Source organism: Electrona antarctica, assembly GCF_951216825.1.
Source record: "Electrona antarctica genome assembly, chromosome: 10".
Lineage (NCBI taxonomy): Eukaryota > Metazoa > Chordata > Actinopteri > Myctophiformes > Myctophidae > Electrona > Electrona antarctica.
The window spans coordinates 41,028,171-41,044,403 of record NC_136791.1 but is presented as its reverse complement, the minus strand read 5'-3'; the positions used below and the strand labels follow the sequence as shown (position 1 = coordinate 41,044,403).

The 16,233-nt window shown below is 41.8% G+C and overlaps 1 protein-coding gene and 1 long non-coding RNA gene across 3 annotated transcripts in view; one reads left to right on the top strand and one right to left on the bottom strand.

Annotated features, from left to right (window-relative positions):
- The window catches only part of wdpcp (WD repeat containing planar cell polarity effector), a 112,689-nt gene extending 108,323 nt beyond the window's left edge, over window positions 1-4,366 (top strand). Inside the window, exons 17-18 of the mRNA XM_079513288.1 lie at window positions 1,655-1,686; window positions 4,039-4,366. Coding sequence (XP_079369414.1) covers window positions 1,655-1,686; window positions 4,039-4,089 — 83 coding nt within the window. The 3' untranslated portion in view covers window positions 4,090-4,366. The remainder of the gene's footprint in view (window positions 1-1,654; window positions 1,687-4,038) is intronic.
- LOC306931721 lies at window positions 325-14,592 on the bottom strand. Of its 2 annotated transcripts, none has more exons than XR_013791045.1 (4): window positions 14,565-14,592; window positions 13,514-13,729; window positions 10,814-10,922; window positions 325-453 (listed from the first exon to the last, which is right to left on the bottom strand). It is a non-coding gene; the product is annotated as an uncharacterized lncRNA (long non-coding RNA). The 2 variants fall into 2 exon arrangements; XR_013791046.1 differs by having other exon boundaries at window positions 13,514-13,640; window positions 14,565-14,591.
- Window positions 14,593-16,233: the final 1,641 nt, after the last annotated feature.

Genomic DNA, 16,233 nt, shown 5'->3' with positions numbered 1-16,233 from the left:
TTTTAAATTTCGACGTCAGGCCTGAATTGGTTAAGTGGATGGTTATAGAGACCTGAAATGCCATGTGGGGCATTTAAGTAGGACACATCACCTGGGGGAGCTTTAATTCCATATCCATTTGACATCTGTTTTAACAGTGAAGGGATTGGTGGCAAAATGCTGAGCTTTCTGTACATTAACGGCACGCTCAGAAGCAGGAGACACTTCAATCTCTCTTCAATCACTTCTGGGGATCTGTCAAATATATTGAGATTAGAAAGCTGTAGAAAGAAGCAAAATGAATCCAGCCACTTCCATTTGATTTATTTATTGCAACAAATAATTGTGGCCAACAAGAACATATAGTATGACTTTATATACAATTCCCAAGTCCATGTAGGAAATGAAATAAACAATCTCCTTTCTGCATCAACTCCTCCAAGGAACAGGCCATGTGATTTTGGCAGGATTTTACTGAAGAAAGGAGAAATTGAAAACAAATAATTAGACAAAAGAAGAGTTATCTTCTCTTACATGGGTAAATCATGTACATTTGCTGTTCTCACTTTGGACGTTACATAAAACAATTTGATGGGTATAAGGTTTTCAACTAGCTTCTCAATGTTTGATTAGCTAAATTAAGTTTGAGAAAGTACCACTGTACTCATGACATACAGGTGGGTAAGTGCACTGTGGAGTTTTCTCATGGTTTTAAGTAACTGTTTACTTTACAGCAGGTTACAAAATATAGCCTACAGGTCTACACTGTCTAAAGTACTAAGCAGGCAGGTCCAAGTACTTACGTCAGAAATACAATTCAATTTAAATAATCAATATATAATCACTGAGTCATGGCTGTTTGGCCAAATATTTACTTACTGACAATGCCAGGAGCGACAAATGAGATTTTTGAGTCTATACTGTATGTCCTCAATCAACCTAATTACTTTCTGGAGTTAACATGTAACACACAGACTAGAGGCCTGTTTCAATACATCCACAAAGTTGCTTGGGCGTTGAAAGAAATATGCCTAAAAGCTTTCATTTTCAATCAAATATCAACCATAACTAAATGTGTTTTGTAACTTGTTCTGGCATATATATGCGTGTGTAAAAAAGATTAGCCTGCAGCGCAAACTTAGACAAAACATCAGGCCAAAGTTTTAACTGTCAAACTCTACCTTTAAAGGCTATCTTACTCTGTTTTCTATGTTGTCTATTGTCTTGCATATTCTACAGTGAAAGATTAGAGCCAATGTCAGAGACAGGGCCAAATTCGTCATTGGAACCGCAGCCCAGGGGCCCTTGGCTCCCCCTTCAGGGAAACTGGACTGCGCGGTACTGGGTTTGAGGCCCTGAAAAGGGCTCCTGGGGACCTTCATTGGTCCTTGTGGGGGTTAATCTGTACCTGGTCAAAGAAATGTTAATTAACCTTTTTTTTTACACTTGAGAAAAGAGGCCGCACAGCTAGAAACTTTATTAAACCAACGTTTCTGCAAGCAGGTTGCCTTCTTCAGGGTAATTTACTTTTTTTAAGATAATTTGGCACTTTCTGCTTTATTTGACAGTGAGAAAGAAATTTCTGGAGAGAGAAAAAAATGTATGAATGTTTACTCCACTTGTTCAGGTATCAAGGCTTGTTCTGACAGTTTTTTCATGTTTCACTGTCTTACAGAAAACATCCTCGGGGGCAGAGATGATGGAAATGTAAGTCATTGCCCTTTTCATTGGAGTAGACAATATTAACTTGGCATAACGATCTCCACCCAAGTAGAGATGTTGGAATTATTTTAGTATATACTGTTGGTCAGAAACCCTTTCTCTCCATATTTTAACTTTTGATGGGGTTTTTTTCATAAAATAATTCAACTTTTTCATACTTTCCACACAAAGATAAGCTGTGACGCGTTTTGAGCTTGTAGATAAGCTATTTTTGAATTTGAATCAGGAAAAATAAAATTAATTCATGGCATGGGCACACCAAGTCGCCAATTACAGGGAAAAGCTTAATGTTGAAATCTGTAGTTACTCGACTACAACAAAAACGATATAACATTATAACCTGGTCCATGCACAGCCAACTGTCTTATGTTAGTCTTTAGCCATCGGTAAGAGTACTGACAATACATGAACCAAAACTAACATAGGCCAAGGGAAGCACGCGGATACACAACGCACTTTAGAAGTCTTGGCAAACATGTAATAACAGTTCATAATGTAATAAAAGCTCATAATGTAATATGTTGCATTAAGAACTTTATGTAGCCGCTCAAAATGCAATAACAGTAACTTCATAGTGAAATAACTGCTCATATTGTTGAGAAAAGCATTACATTGTAATAATCAGTATCATGGTCACTATCAGGGTGAGCATGATACTGACCATGATACTCACCATATTGACATACTGACCATGATAGTGACATGATACTAACAGTGATATTGACATACGTGACTAAATTTGACTGAGGGGCTGCCATTGGATTTTTTTGAATTTTTGTTTTTTCATGTCATATGAAAGCAGGGAATCATAGCTTCAAATTGACATATTGGTTGTTCAGTTTGACCCACCAGTTTTGGAGATATGGCTTATAGAGTAATGTCTTACAGAAAATTGAGAAAACAGGCTTGAAAGGTTCACTTCTGTGGTCTCTAACATTACACCTAGCTACATGTTTAAGCATTTATTTCATATTTACATGTCGATTTCAGCTCTGACACTTATTTCAGACATGCTCTAGTATGTGAAGAGTCTGCCTGTGCTATAAAGTGTTTCTCCTCTGGTGAAAAGCTGGAATTTGCGCGATGGCAGTCTCTCAGTCAAATCTGGTCACATATACTGATAATTGCAATATAACACTTTCTCAACAGCCATTATTACATTATGAACAGTTATTACATTGTGAGAGGCTACTTAAGGTTCTTAATGTAACACAAATATCATATTGTGCAAGTAAAAAAATCCTTTGTTTATGCGATGATTTTATTACATTTTGAGCTTATTACACTATGCGCTTTTATTACATTTAGGCCAATACATTATGAGCCGTTATTACATTATGAGTTGCTACAGCTTTGTTTTTTTGCAGTTCAGCTGTACTTTTACGCTCTTGGTAGAGAAACGCTTTCGCACACCTAGAGTATAGGCTTAGGAGCAGGTGCGTAGGCAAGTGCACATCAATAATAAAATAGAATAGAAGAATACTCCCACACACTGTAGATCTGCTCGGTACATGTGAACAAATTTATTATGAAGGCAACTGACGCTCTTGGTAAAGCACTGTGATGAGTAGTGCTGAAAAGTAAAAACTTTTATGTGCGTCTAAAAACCTCTATAGAAAAACATGATGCGCGGCACAAGAGAGGAACACATGCCTAGCCGCGCCGTGTCATACTGAAGAAAAACAATCAACACTCACGTTACACAGAAGTACACAGAACATTGAATGACAATGAGGAATTACATGCGGGATTTACTGACACTGTTAGGGTTGCACACACATATTGCAATGTATTGGGCTTAATACAAAGACAACATGCCAAACTACTTTTCACTGTTCACTGTCCAAACATTTGTCTCCATATAGCCGTGTTCACTGTCCAAACATTTGTCTCCATATAGCCGTGTTCACTGTCCAAACATTTGTCTCCATATAGCCGTGTTCACTGTCCAACTATATGTCTCCATATAGCCGTGTTCACTGTCCAACTATAAAGCCTATAACTTTGGTTGCACTATACAATGATGTAACGACAGTCCTTTATTATATCCTTTCCCCTCATTGCCTCATGCCTATTCATACATGCACACTCCAAAACATCAGCATATGCCCCAGACAGATAGGAAGACAGAGAGAGGTAGGGCATGCCTTCTGGCGGAGATTTGCCTTCTACCAAGAGCGTCCTCCTAGTAGTAGTATAGTGGTGGAGCATGCTTGCACAGCAAACAGTCTTTGGATAACATAAGTTAAATACTGTAAGTAGCCTATAGTTACAGACAGTACAGTATGTATAGACAGAGGATTATAAGAAGTGACATTTCTGATTGTTCTCTCACAGGAGAAGGAAGACCCCGGGACACTCAAAGTGGTTCATTTTGGACTGGTTTAAAATGAATCATCAGTTTCACTATTGTCTGGACAAATTATTTTTGTACACATGTTTTATAGAACTTGATTTTTCTAAAGTATGGAACAAATTAGTATTGTTACGGTTTGCAATCACACTAGCAATATCCTTTATTTAGTTTTCTATTTACATTATTGATAAGAACATTGTGTAAAATGTATATTTATTTACCAAAAGGCTGTCTAATGTACTATATGTTCTAATATGATTGTCAATGTGTATAACTGTCATGTTGTAACTGTTACCTTGCTAAAGTATTGTATTATTAGAATATGAATTAAATCATTCGTTTTGCCTCACAACATATTGATAATGGTTTAAATTAATTAATCGTGCTCATTCTGTCTGTGTGTAAAGGTACCTATACAACTATACATACTTGTATACAGTACATGCACATGTATTTATGTGAAGTGTGTATATGTATTTACTATTTATATATGCGTTTAAAACTGTGAATGTGTAATTTTGTGTGCATGTGTGCGCACTTGCCTGTGTGTGTGTGTGTGTGTGTGTGTGTGTGTGTGTGTGTGTGTGTGTGTGTGTGTGTGTGTGTGTGTGTGTGTGTGTGTGTGTGTGTGTGTGTGTGTGTGTGTGTGTGTGTGTGCGTGCGTGCGTGTGCTGGCCGAGATTATGGGCTGCAGTTTTATTCATGAACGGGAGCCAACAAGCGACTTTAAAGCGTGGCGCGGAGCCCCCTTTTCCTGAACAGCAGCCATGGCCGTGTCAGAGCTGTCGACGCGCCGCGTTCAGCAGCTAATCTGACAGCGCCGCGCGAGCCCTAATCCCCCACTGTATCGTAATCTATTTACTTTGCATTCTAAGAGGATTTCCACCAAAAAATATACAAGAAGCGATGTTGGAAATGGACGAAGATCAGCGAGGATGCTTTTCTTTCTGTGTGCTCTCACCCCCCCACCCCACCCCACCCCACCCCGTTTGTTTTGTTAGCTTTTGGGGGAGAGCAAAAAAAATCATTGTATGTTTTTTTATGAAGGGAGGGGGGGGGGTGTCAACCCCCCTTGCGAGAGGGACAGGATGGAAGGAATTACATTTCCGACTTGCTACTAATACTTCTCTTATGCAAACATCAGAATGTTACATTTCCTCTCTGATGATACAGTCACGCAGCAAGGGCTGCTGGGGTGATAAGTGGCATCTGTCGTTGCTCTTTTAGTGCAGTCTCTTGACATGTTTCGTAATTCACAAACCAAGGCCGCATTATCTCCTAATTGTTTGACTTGACAGCTTGAATAAAAAGCTGCAAAATCGCTTAACAGCCGAGCAGGACTTCCAACACATCTCGCGTGATGGCCGCTACTACACAGTAGGTTTTTTGACAAGGCAAACGCTTAAACCTCTTTATTCATTGTGCAGCGAACAAAGTGCTGCAGAAAGATGAAGACCATAGACGCCATCAGTACACCTTAAGCAATTCATTCTGCTTTTTTCTTCTTACATAAATAGTTATGCTCCATTTTTACAACGTGGCCTGCGGCTTTTTAGCATAAAATGCTGCGTTATGCTCCAATCCATCTGAGATGACTCGGAGATATAGAGCTTATTAGTGAACATTAACATACAGTGGAGCATGTCGTGGCTTTGAAACGACCTTGTTAACACTTGAAAATGAGTTGAGCCTCCAGCAACTTGCTATTATCCAGGTTACCTTTCCTCGGTGGAATGACTGGGCCTGGGGGGTGCAGATGCTCAAACTCATAATATCTAATGATGCCTTTAATTTGACTAATTCTGTCCAGCATGCATATTTCAGGGGTTTGATTGGTTCGTTCCACTACAGCCCTTAACACATTTTAAACCAATAGGACCACGGGACCATTATAGGCATCATACAGAAATTAGTTTATTCTCAATTTCCGAAAACAAGATGGGGATAATTTGCGTTGTAATTTGCATATCCGGACTAGCGCAGATACAGAAACTGTCTGTGTGTGACTGTGTGTGTGCAAATTACCGGACACAGTAGACCAGATCTGTGCACCGACCATAATAAAACAAATCACACTCAGTGATGTAAATAGGGTGCGTTTTGCGTCCCAAAACGCACTTTATAGTTTTGGGCCGCAACCTCCGCTCAACCTTTGCGTCCCGTGGACGCAGAGGTTGAGCGGAGGTACTCAGCACACAGTAATAATAATCCACGTGAAGAAGAAAAAATCGCGGGGGGGGAAAATGCGGTAAAACAATAATCTAGGGACACGATCATTTTGCATGCCCGCATCCGACCTCATCCTATGTTATAAAAAATAAAATCCACATAGGAATCGTTCTTGTAGAACCACTAGTCTGTAACAACACTGTCAACACAGCGCGCTGTGCGCCGCCATGTTGGCTCTGACTGAGCGCACTCAGCGCAGCCTCTAGACTAGAGCTGTTTAGAGACAGAGAGTGACGACAATAGAGTGATCAGTGACGCATGCAGCCCCACGAATAAGCAGTGAACGGAGATGTCGCAACTCTCTCAACTAAACGGCGCTGCCTCCGACAGAAATATTTAGGGGAACATGTTTTAGCGTGACAAGCAGACCCGATTCAATGGGAAACACACATTGTGTAACACACGCTGATATTTTGACTAAGTATAATAATTGCAACTGCAAACAACTTTTGGTTTAAGCTCTGTTAAATCCACTGTTGCCCACTATTAGTATTTCTTACTGAGTTGTGCTTGCTAATACTACTAGCCTACATTAAAAATATACTGTATAGGCCTATTTGATATGTTTATATATTTTTTTTTATAAAATAAAATAAAACATGTTTTATTATTATTATTTTTGAGTGGTGCAACCACTCCCTTACGGAGCTATGTGTGTGGGTGGGTGGCTGGGTGTCTGGGTGTCTGGGTATGAGCACGAAAACAGCATGGTTGTTTTTCACCATCTGTGCGCAACCTAATGCACACACAAACACACACGCACGTATTAACTGTATGCTTTCGGGGGTGCCAGTACATTACAGTACAGTAGAGGGGCCGCCACACGGTAACTCTGTCATTCTCAACCGTTTCGGACGCGACGCGGTACACCGGAACCGGCCCGGCCCCCTGGGCGTGTTCCTGGGGGTCTGGAACATCCCCCCCCCGCGAACCCCCACACGGAGTTGCACCACTCACTTCACACAGGTGTGATTTTTTTTGGGACTCATAAGAATTTTTTGGGACTCACTTGAATGACCACCTGTGCATCCCGGGACCCATTACATTGAAAACCTATTTACATCACTGACACTTGTGTGAAGTGAGTGACGCCCACAGTATTTATATCGGCCACATGGCGTCTTACGTCATCATTTTGTGCCCTATACAAACATTAAGGTCCATAGACTTGTATGGCAAACAATTTACATCAGAAGTGCTCTAACAAACATTAACGTCCATAGACTTGGCTGGCTCTAAAGTGCTCTCTAAAGTTCTCTACACAAACATTGTAATATCCTCAAAGTCCATAGACTTGGCTGGCAAATAATAAGCCATATATTGGGCTAGCGCCGCTCAAAAACAGGCTTTCCACAGAAAGCCTGGTGACATGAAGTTGAGTAATAACAGCATTGCTTCCCTGTGGATCTCTGACATCATGTTGATGTTGCTGTGTTATATATTGATGACGTCAGAGGCACAAATGCGAGGAGGGACGGTGGATCAGAGGTATGAATAGAGGGTATGCGTGTGACATCATCATCAAACCCGTAAGTTATGCAGGAATGCCTACTGACTGGCAAAAAACTACTTTCTGGCGTTGACAACCCATACATCCAAACAGAAAAGTCCTATCTGATTGCATTAAACAACGTTAAACAATGTTAAACTCACTTTGCATGTTGCTTTGCCACTCGATGTGTCATTCACTTTAAGCATGCGCATACTCTATACACAACATTTGAAAGACTAGAGGTTCGGGGCCTCTATGCGGCACTCACATCTACGTCTCACTGCCGATATGTCTTGAATCTGTCACTGCTTGTCACTTTCATGCCCATAGATGGAGATCCCTGATGTCATCAGTATATGAGAAACTGAATCCAAAGGAAAGCACGCACATCTCTAAAACAAAAAGATACCTGACGAAGACCCATAAGGGGTCGAAACGTTGTCATCCATAATAGATTTCCTGTGGGAGCTACGAAACAGTGTGCGGTCATCAGTATATGCCCATATATTGTAATGTCCAGGCATATTGGTTGGATTGGCGGTTCTGGACAACTGTATATCCGAACTACTCGGCAGGGTAACAGGACAACTCTCACCCCTCCCCGTTTTTCCGCCCAGAGTTTTCCCCAGTGAGGGGTGGGAGAGGCTGGACGGCAGACTTATGAGAAACAACAAAAATAAAAACTTCTGTGAAAACAGAAGCACAACACGAGGATAAAGGAAGCATTCGGTCCAAAATGTCCAGTTCGCTAATTCATAACAACAACTACTGCTACTTTGGTGTTGAAACTTTTAATTTCTCCAGCTATAAACTTTCACAACAGCAGCCAGCTGTAGTAATTTATGAAAAGGCTAACTACAGTGATAGCCTTTCCCTTGGAGTATCTTTTTATATTTTTACAAAAGAATACAAACAGGCGTGTCGATTACAAGTTATAAATCTTGAATCTAAGGCAACTACCGTATTGTAAAGGTTGTTTGCTGTAGTACATGAGGCAGTGTGTTAATCTGAGGGCTCTCGCCTTGCCCTAGCCCCTCCCACCATAGATATATATAAACTCTAGATAGCTCACCCGCGCTGTTGGCCAATGGAGAGCGACGTCGTTACGTGGCGGCCATCTTACCTCGGGCCACATAACATTGTGTCTATGGGGAATGTACTCTTCAATGTACTCGTCAATTATCTAATGTAATCCTGGGAGCTACACTTCCTCTGCCAACCTGGGGAGGCAGCGGACTGACCTCATGCTTCCTTCTATGCATGAGGAGTCCAAGCTGCTTTTTTTTCACCCGACAGGGGAGAGTTTCCCCGGCCGGACGTAGCGCGTGGAAGGAACACGTTATTCCGACCAGTTCCTCTCCCCTCCATCAGGCGCCCCGGCTGGCCAGGGGGAGGTAGTTTAGAGACCAGGATTACTGCATGTTTTTGTGAGGGTACCTACCCTAGGGGACACGGGGAGAACATGCAAACTCCACACAGAAACGCCCTTTCGCCAACCCCACCTCGGGTATGGGCACTGATGACGCGGAGGAGGGAACACGCCCCCAGTGCCCACAGCGTCCCCAGCGGGAATCGAACCCAGCTCCACACGTCCCAAACTCTTCTCCCTTCTGGCTCCAAAACTATGGAATGCACTTCCCATCACAGTCAGAACTGCAGCCTCACTCCCAATCTTCCGCCGTAGTCTGAAAACCCACCTCTTCAGACTCCACCATGGCCCGTAGCACTTGCCCTAGCCTAGCCCCTTAGATAGCACATTATGTAGACTTAGATAGTATTTTAAACAGACTTATAGCGTGTTACGTAGACAGCTCTAGAATTGCACTTTATGTAGTCATAGCACTTTATAGTACACATGTATAATATATTATATAGTATAGTATGTATAGTTTACATAGATACTCCACTGTTACGTTCTTAGTCTACGCATGATTCATGATAACTACTTTTTATATATGTGATGTATGCCATGCTTTTGTTATTGCTTAATGTAAGTCGCTAAATGCCTAAATTGTAAATTGTAAATTGTAGGACCTTCTAGCTGTGAGGCGACAGCACTACCGACTGTGCCACCGTGACCCTCGTGACTTGGCAGCGTACACAGAAACTTGCTGCTGATTGGTATAGTAGTTTATGAGATTAGCCGCAGATGAGCAGACCCAATTACACATGGACACATTAACATTTGCAGAACATACGGACAAACACCATTAGGTGTCTCGCCGAGTCGCCCCACAGGTACCCCATTGTAAAAAGATCAAAACACCTCCTCTTTCTGTTAGCACCAAAATGTTGCTTGCTTTCACGTAACATAACTTCTACGTGAGAGGTTACTGGTTCTTCCAAAAACAAGTAATTTTGAGAGGTTAATGGTGTATGGTTTTCATTCATTATGAATATTGCACAGGTTTTTGAACAACAATTTGTCAAAAACTGTATTTATTAACTGTAAAATACATGGATATATTTCCAGTAGATTTCTGGTGTCTACGTCATTTTGCCAAGAGTGTCTGGGGGTCATTTTTATCATATATACATTTGTTGCACAGTTCAGTTCGGCAAGTCATACCGTCAAGTCTGACCGTGACGCATGTTGAGCATGCGGAAGCACTGACGCCCGTGCTCTGTGGCCGCAATATGTCACCGACCCTACCTGTGCATTTTAAACCCAGCTCCATGGTTTCCCTTTCCGTGATGCGATGGCCCGAGAATATACACGGACAGCGGACACGGGACACACGACATTCACGCAGAAAAACAAAACAAACAAACGGAAAACACACGGTCAGTGGGCACAGATAAAGTGTGTGTCTGTCTTACTCGGATCGCACTGCGACACAAATTTGTGGTGTTAGACGTGACACTGGCCACAGGCGTGTCGAGCTTCTAGTTATTATACAAATAACTTTTGTTTAATTAAAAAGGTTATACCGTGTAGAGTTATTATACAAATAACTTTTGTTTAATTAAAAAGGTTATACCGTGTAGAACCTGTTATGTTAATACATTACTAATGTATTAGTAGGGATGCTCACCTCCGGAGCGTGTGTCTATGGTGGCATGGGGGTCAGTACTGAAGGAGGCATCTCTCCTTCACACGCTCTCCCTCTCAGCTTTCCTATTGCCTGTCTCGGAACAGAAAAACTGAAAAACAAAGAGCGAGAAATGTTAAGACCGTTTAGGAGGAGAGCCATTGACACCAGATTTAGACTTGGAACCACGGAAGCCTGAGGGCCCACAAGTCTCCTTTAAGCCGCTACAATGGCTGAAAGGCCTGAGTGGAACAAGAGACACGTTGGGACTTGGGAAGAGGGTCAACCGCATCCTTTCCAGATGAGATAATAGGAGCTTTTTTCCCCCCAAATACCTTTCCACCCCATCATGCCTTCCCATGACGCAACTAATCAATGTTATGTGGAGGGGAGAGTTGGCAGGACCAAAAAGCAGGAAAGCCTGGAATGTCCGAATGAAACTCAGTGGAACTGAATGAGTAGGTCTAGTCTCGCGTGGCCAGACTGTTGCCTCACCGTCATACAGTCTGGAGCAATGGAAGCTCTGATCATGAGTATGCCATACAGTCTGGAGCACGGAAGCTCTGATCATGAGTATGCCATACAGTCTGGAGCACGGAAGCTCTGATCATGAGTATGCCATACAGTGGAAGTAAAGCCTCCTCGCCACTTCTGTTTTGTCTTTACAGTCATGCAAATTTATCCTAATATAAATAGTCTTAGAAATCATCTAAACATAGCTTGCTGTTTGGCAGAAATGGAAATAAATAAATAAAATTAAGGATATTTTTATATATTTTTTCGTGAACGGAAATGGCAGCTTCCTTTGATTTCGGGAGGTGAAGTTCCAGACTATATCATTCAGAGATTGTGGAATACTTGGCTACGCGAGACGTAGTATGTCTAAAACATTGTCAAACTAGAAAAAGTGCCCTTCTGGGCACAGGTCTCCACCAGGAGGATAGGAGTGTGTGTGTGATGTTTGGCAAAATGTTTAGGAGCAATATAAACGTGTGTGTGTGTGTGTGTGTGTGTGTGTGTGTGTGTGTCACGGCTTGGCCTGTTGTAGCGCCACCATGAGGCTGATTTGAAAACGGTCAAGTGGCATTTCTTCCAAAGCCTAGTGGGAATATGCATGCACAGTTTCACCACAATCGGACGCTGCGTTGAGTAGTTGTGGCGATTTGTACAAAACAGGTACAAAGCGGGCTACTCCTGAAAAGTTTAGAAGCCAATCGTAGCCAATGAGGGTGGATTATGAGAAATCAAACAAACCCGTCTTGATCACATGACTATGGAGAGCATGTGTACCGATTTGCGTGAAATTTGGATAAAATCTGAAGGAGTAATATTAGAAAATGTGTTTTACATATGTCGGCCTCCTGGTGGCGCTATAAAGAGCAGATGTGAAAAAGTCCAGGCAAGGGTTTTTCCTTGGCTTCTAGGGAGTTGGCATACAAAGTTATTCACAGATCCGTGCAGTTAGAGGTAAAAACACTTTTCGGCCAATTATAGCGCCACCATGAGGCTGAGTTGAAAATGTTCATGTGGCATTTCTTCCTCTGCCTAGTGGGAATGTGCGTGCACAATTTCACGGAAATCACACGATGTGTTCATGATTTGCAGCATTTTGTTTGAAACTGAGCACTCCTGCAAACTTTGGAAGCCAATCTTAGCCAATCAGGATGGAGTCTGAGAAATCTGAAAGAACCGTTTCTTTGAATGGCTCTAGAGAGATTGTGTACCAATTTGCGTGATGTTTGGACAAAATATGTAGGTGTACTGTCCAAAAACTTGTTTTGCACAAAGTGGCCTCCTGGTGGCGCTATAACAGGCCGTTCTGGAAATTTTGGGGCAGAGGTTCATCGTTGGCATCCAGGGAGTGTGTTTGCAAAACTTGGCATCGACCGGGTTAACGGTGCCGGAGATTAGCTGTTCACAGACGGACGGACACACGGACGGACGGACACACGGACGGACGGACACACGGACGGACGGACACAGGGACGGACGGACGGATTGCAAAACATACTCTCTCCCCATGCCTTCGGCCTGGTGGAGACAATCACTACTCGAAGGAAAGGAGGATCCCATTGCATTGTTTTCACCAGTCCAACCTGTATGGCCGATCTATGATAAGTAGAGGATGAACATAGATCAACACCCTACAATAAACAAATATCGGGAGAGCAAAAACAAACTTTGCAATGATTGTAATTATTTAATTAAAAACAATCTATTTAAACATTTATACAGTGTGGTCATACTGACATGATACTGCACCATGATACCGTCAATGTCTTTGTTTTTAAAAAGGGACAATGACCATATTCTTTTACCATCTGATAGAGCTCATAGAGACCTTTAACTTATAAAAGTCAGTTTTTCCAATATGTCACTACATGCCCTTTGTGCTCCAAGGCCTCAAATTGATTCAACTTCATTATTTTCTGTTTACCATATGCATTCTTATACTACTCATTTAATGCTGCGGCATATTCACCATTCCCATCTATTACTATTACAATATATTCACCACCTTTTGTTACAGATCTCCATTACCTTTTGTCACAGCCCACATGATCAGCACCCAACACTGTTCGCTTCAATACTAGTTACGTTGTTAATCAGAGTTGGTATTTACACCTTGACCCAGTTCAATACATTTTAATATTAATTTACTTTTACAAACACAGATACAACCATAGATAAAGAAATAGACGCCTCATTGGCCGCTGAAGCCATGTGTATCGCATTGTAAGGAGGAAGTCAGGCGGAAGTGCGGAAGGCACGCTGCGTCGTTGCCACTCACAGCTCGTCTTTTCTGAGACTTCAATTCAATCCAAAGGAGCTTTATTGGCATGAGAAAACAAATGTTTACATTGCCTCCGATTGGCCTACCAAACGTCCTCTTCTGTGACGCACCTTCCACTATGCTTCCTAGGAAAGGACAGACAGACAGACAGACAGACAGACAGACAGACAGACAGACAGACAGACAGACAGACAGACAGACAGACAGACACACAAATCTTTCTTTACCCATGGCAACAGGAGCCCTTGAGAATGACCCTTTGTTGCAAATAAATGCCTATTTCCTCCTGATTAATATGTGATACTTAATGTGATACAGCATATAAGTTCCCTTACTTTCAGGAAGAGGAAGAGAATTATAACAGTAGTTTCCTCCGTCTTCTCGGAAACTCGGTCGAGACTTAGCCAGAAGATTAGATGTTGACCAGCAAGGGACAGATCAGGTATCTGGTCCTAACAATAGCATTGTCTCCTGGCCAAATTCCAATACCCAAGATCTCGGCCACTCACTCACTCACACTCCATCACTCCAGCATGGCGGTGTTATGGTGAAATTGGTGACCTGACGAAATATGTGACCATCTTGTGGACTTAACACAACTTATATGGAGGTCTTTAAATACGTTGCCTAAATACCGCCAGGTTGAACTCTGCTAATAACCAAACTGCAACAACATTACATTTACACTGACATTATGTGATTGTCTACACACGATTGTTTCAGCAGGTCACCAATTTGTGACGAGTGTGAGTGAGCGAGTGGCCAAGATTTTGTGAATTGGAATTTGGCTCAAGGAATCTCGGGAAAGCTTGCCTCCTCTCGAGATACACACGCCCCAGAGCCTATATGGAGGCGTATACCTTTTTATGTATATGGATACAACTACTGGTTGGTTGCAACAAACACCTTTATTCATCTCAACAGTATCATTAGCATTACCAAGCAAACAAACACACATACTTGCTATATGATCCTCTTCCTTGTCTGGGGATCTGAAAAGAGTACAACATGACCACAGTGCTCTTATATAGGGTGGTTATGGTAATTGGGACAGACCACTTGTCAGGAGGGGGGTGTATTTTTCTGTGTACTATATATTATGAATGAAAAAAGTTATGTTGCTAATAAAAACAAAAACAAAAAAACATGATTACATACCTTGTGGGTTATAATGATTTCTGTAAGGTTTGGGAAATGTTTTTTGTTTACTTTCACTAGTCATGTAGGTGAATGTACTGAGTAAAGCTGTCCTCATAGGATAGTTGGTTTGTCCCAACAAAGGAAAGGCCCAGATTGTGGCAAGGAAGTTTGAGAAGGAAGAGAAGTGGTCACGTGACTGGGCTGCGCCATGACACTTTCATGGACACTTTCATGGGAGCCAAACTCACACCGGCAGTGCAATGAATACATGGCAGTGAATGGAGCCGGCTGGACCAGCTCATAACAAACATTATTTATGAACCATTGAGACTTGCAAGAAGAGACATAAATCTACATTATTGAAATCTTTGGTTGTTTTTCTGTACACCTAGTCCTCATCCAAACAAACTATTTTACAAGCCTCCTCACTGTAAAATGTACTTCCTTGTCATCTGTCTTTCTTTCTTTCTTTCTTTCTTTCTTTCTTTTTACAAATATTGGTATCATGTCGCATCGTGAACTCAAATGCAACAGTATCAGAAGTGTTTCACGCCATAAGTTGTGAATATAACACAACTGTGTATGGACTCTTCCCATGAACACATCCCATTTGAAGGCACCATATAACAACAACATTGCTTCACTCCAATAGCTAATACTAAACACTATGAGAAGTTGTTGGCACCCTAATGTCCTACAGACAACACAATGCTACTAATGATTATCCTCACACCATTCGGTTCAGTGCCATCGTTCAAACACTTACTAGAGTACAGTATTAACAAATAACTGTGTTGTCAATCTTTCTCTCCATCCTCACTGCAAAGCAAATGCAGAATGTTAATTTAAACAGAATACCTCATTAGAAATCAAGTCCTAGACCTTGGCACTTGACAGAGAGAGCTGATGCGTTGACCTGGTTTTCTGTTGGGTTGAGCTGGGCTTGGGCTAAACCTATGCAATCTCCACAAGGAATTTCATGAATGCACTTAGTGCCTTGTGTCATAGGGGTGACTAAGCTGCTTGGCTATAACGGCGGCTTGGACCCGTCTGTGAAATCCCCCTCAAAGAAAACCTGTGACATTCTTACCTTTTTGGGTGTCCTGCATCCAAATGTTTGCGGGTGGATTTGTAGCAGGTACATTCTTGAGAAAGGATGTGACGTTTTGAGCATGTTATGTTTACACTTTCAATGACAAGCTTAACCTAGCTAATTTGAATGTGTGTAACAGTAGAATGTTCCTACGCAGCAAGTTCTTAACACGTCTATGACAACATGCCATAGATGTACTTCACTTTTCACAAGTGAAGTATAGAACGTACAGTATTATGTTCAACATAAATGCACGTTGCATGGAATGTAGACCAGGCGGAATCCATTGAAAATGGCAAATCCATCTTCAAAATAAATGTTTATCTGCATGCTTGTATGGAACAACAACTAAACTACTAACTAAATAGAGTGTGCATTTCAAACTCACAAAACACA